This window comes from Limulus polyphemus, unplaced genomic scaffold (genome assembly GCF_000517525.1).
Source record: "Limulus polyphemus unplaced genomic scaffold, Limulus_polyphemus-2.1.2 Scaffold12402, whole genome shotgun sequence".
Lineage (NCBI taxonomy): Eukaryota > Metazoa > Arthropoda > Merostomata > Xiphosura > Limulidae > Limulus > Limulus polyphemus.
In genome coordinates this window covers 10,480-12,779 of record NW_013678012.1, presented here as the reverse complement: position 1 = coordinate 12,779, position 2,300 = coordinate 10,480, and the positions used below count along the sequence as shown (strand labels likewise).

The following is a 2,300-nucleotide window of genomic DNA, read 5'->3' as shown; positions in this document are numbered from 1 at the left end:
GCTGTATCAGTGATAGATGTAACTAATTAAAGGGGCTGTATCAGTGATAGATGTAACTAATTAAAGGGGCTGTATCAGTGATAGATGTAACTAATTAAAGAGGCTGTATCAGTGATAGTTGTAACTAATTATATAGGCTGTACCCCTGTAAGTTAGTTACATCTATCACTGACACAGACCTTGTAATTAGTCACATCTATCGCTGATATAGACCCTGTAATTAGTTACTTCTATCACTGATACAGCCCCTGTAATTAGTTACATCTGTCACTGATACAGCCCCTGTAATTAGTTACTTCTATCATTGATACAGCCCCTGTAATTAGTTACATCTGTCACTGACTGTATCAGTGATAGATGTAACTAATTAAATTCCTCATGAAGAATTATTATTAGTATTATTCATTTTTTTATGCATATCTAACCTTATCTAACCTAATACATTTCTAACTTTTACAGTTTAGTTAATTTTATAATAATAGATAAAGAATCACATGAAAAATAAAAAAATATAGTACTTACCTGTAATTAGTTACATCTGTCACTGATACAGCCCCTGTAATTAGTTACTTCTATCACTGATACAGCCTCTTTAATTAGTTACAACTATCACTGATACATCCCCTTTAATTAGTTACATCTGTCACTGATACAGCCCCTGTAACTAGTTACATCTGTCACTGATACAGCCCCTGTAATTAGTTACTTCTACCACTGACACATTTCACTGATGAGAAAGTATCATTCAAATCTTTATGAATGTAATGAAATACACAGCCCTGTTACTCGTGAGCAGCTTGTGCATTATGTAATTTTATAAAGTAGCATCAGTTGCATGTTTCCCGAGTGATTTACAACTTGTGTGGCAAGATTATTAGTTGTAAATGGTTTAAAGATCAATAAAACAGATGTAGACTGTTACGAGATTTAAGCTATTTAGGATAAACAACTGTATTTTCATGTTACAAGTTGCAGTGATTCTAGAAAGATAAAGGGTAATTTAGATTTAATTCCTAATTTTTTATGATGGTTTTGATGTCAGTCAATTTGACTGACCCCATACAGAGGTAGGGTAAAGAAAATTACAGATAAAATACTGTTATTGTGAAAAAAATGGTTTTATTTAGGAGGTTTTAGAAATTACAAAAATGAAATTTGACAATTTTCAGATGAAAAAACCTATTTTCAATCTAAAAATCAAAATCACTTTGCATTTTTGGATGGTCAAAATTCTGAGTGCAAAAATTCAGGAGGAAATCTTTAATCAAAATATTGAATTATGATTTTTTGTGTACAAAAGCTTTGTAATGTTTACTGATAGTCTGTGAAGTTTCATAAAGATATGCACACATTATCAAAAGTTATAGTGCGATTAATCTAATAGTTACTTTGGTGGTATGGAAAGAGTTAAAGATTTAGCTGCATTTTATATTTGAATGGAAATTTTTCAGGATGTTGAACTTACTTTTAGTGACGATAACTCACTCGGAGTGAAGTCTGCTTTTTGGGCCAACTTCCATAGCTGCTGAACACGGACTTCCTCAAACTCAGTTTTTTCAGGGCCTTCAACAACATATTTCACTAACTTTTCGTACCCATTCTTGATTTCTTTGTGCTTCTCTTGAATCACCTGATGTGATGCACTTACAGTTTTATCCCGACCTTCTGACTCTTCCCCTTCCAGTATGGCCTCCACAGAGTTGTCCATCTCATCTGTTTAATGAAAGACTTGTTTTCAGAATAATTAATAAAACTACACTTCCAACCGAATTATCTAATCCAATTGGACTTGAAAAACAGCAACAGCTTAACAAACGTTTATTTTTACTGTAAATATTCATTCCGATGTAATTCATTGTAGAATAGTTGTATCAACTTCATTTTAACATTTTGAAAAGTTTTTACATTAAGTTATAAAATGCTGGTCCAATGTGACATATAAAATATATAAAAACTAAAAGAAGGTGAACCAGATTAATGAAACTTACAGTTTAAAGAGGGAATATTGTTTACTGTTGATACTTGACTCTACATATGATGTCCTCTTCAGCAGCAACTATACAGTCAGATACATTTCAGCTGAGATGCTTTTATTTTATACATTTAGATAGCTAACAGGTGGATTCTGATCTTATCAGGCTTTTAATTTTTAACAAGTACATAGCTAATTACTAGTGGATTCTGATCTTATCAGGCTTTTATTATCAACAAGTACAGAGCTAATTACTAGTGTTTTCTGATCTTATCAGGTTTTTTATTTTTAACAAGTACATAGCTAATTACTAGTGGATTCTGATCTT

At 31.7% G+C, this 2,300-nt stretch overlaps 1 protein-coding gene across 1 annotated transcript in view; it reads right to left on the bottom strand.

Moving 5' to 3' along the window:
• Positions 1 to 1,422: 1,422 nt before the first annotated feature.
• The window catches only part of LOC106476981 (alpha-2-macroglobulin receptor-associated protein-like), a gene marked incomplete at its 5' end in the record, with an annotated part of 7,401 nt that continues 6,523 nt past the window's right edge, over positions 1,423 to 2,300 (bottom strand). Inside the window, one exon of the mRNA XM_013937595.2 lies at positions 1,423 to 1,713. Coding sequence (XP_013793049.2) covers positions 1,448 to 1,713 — 266 coding nt within the window. The remainder of the gene's footprint in view (positions 1,714 to 2,300) is intronic.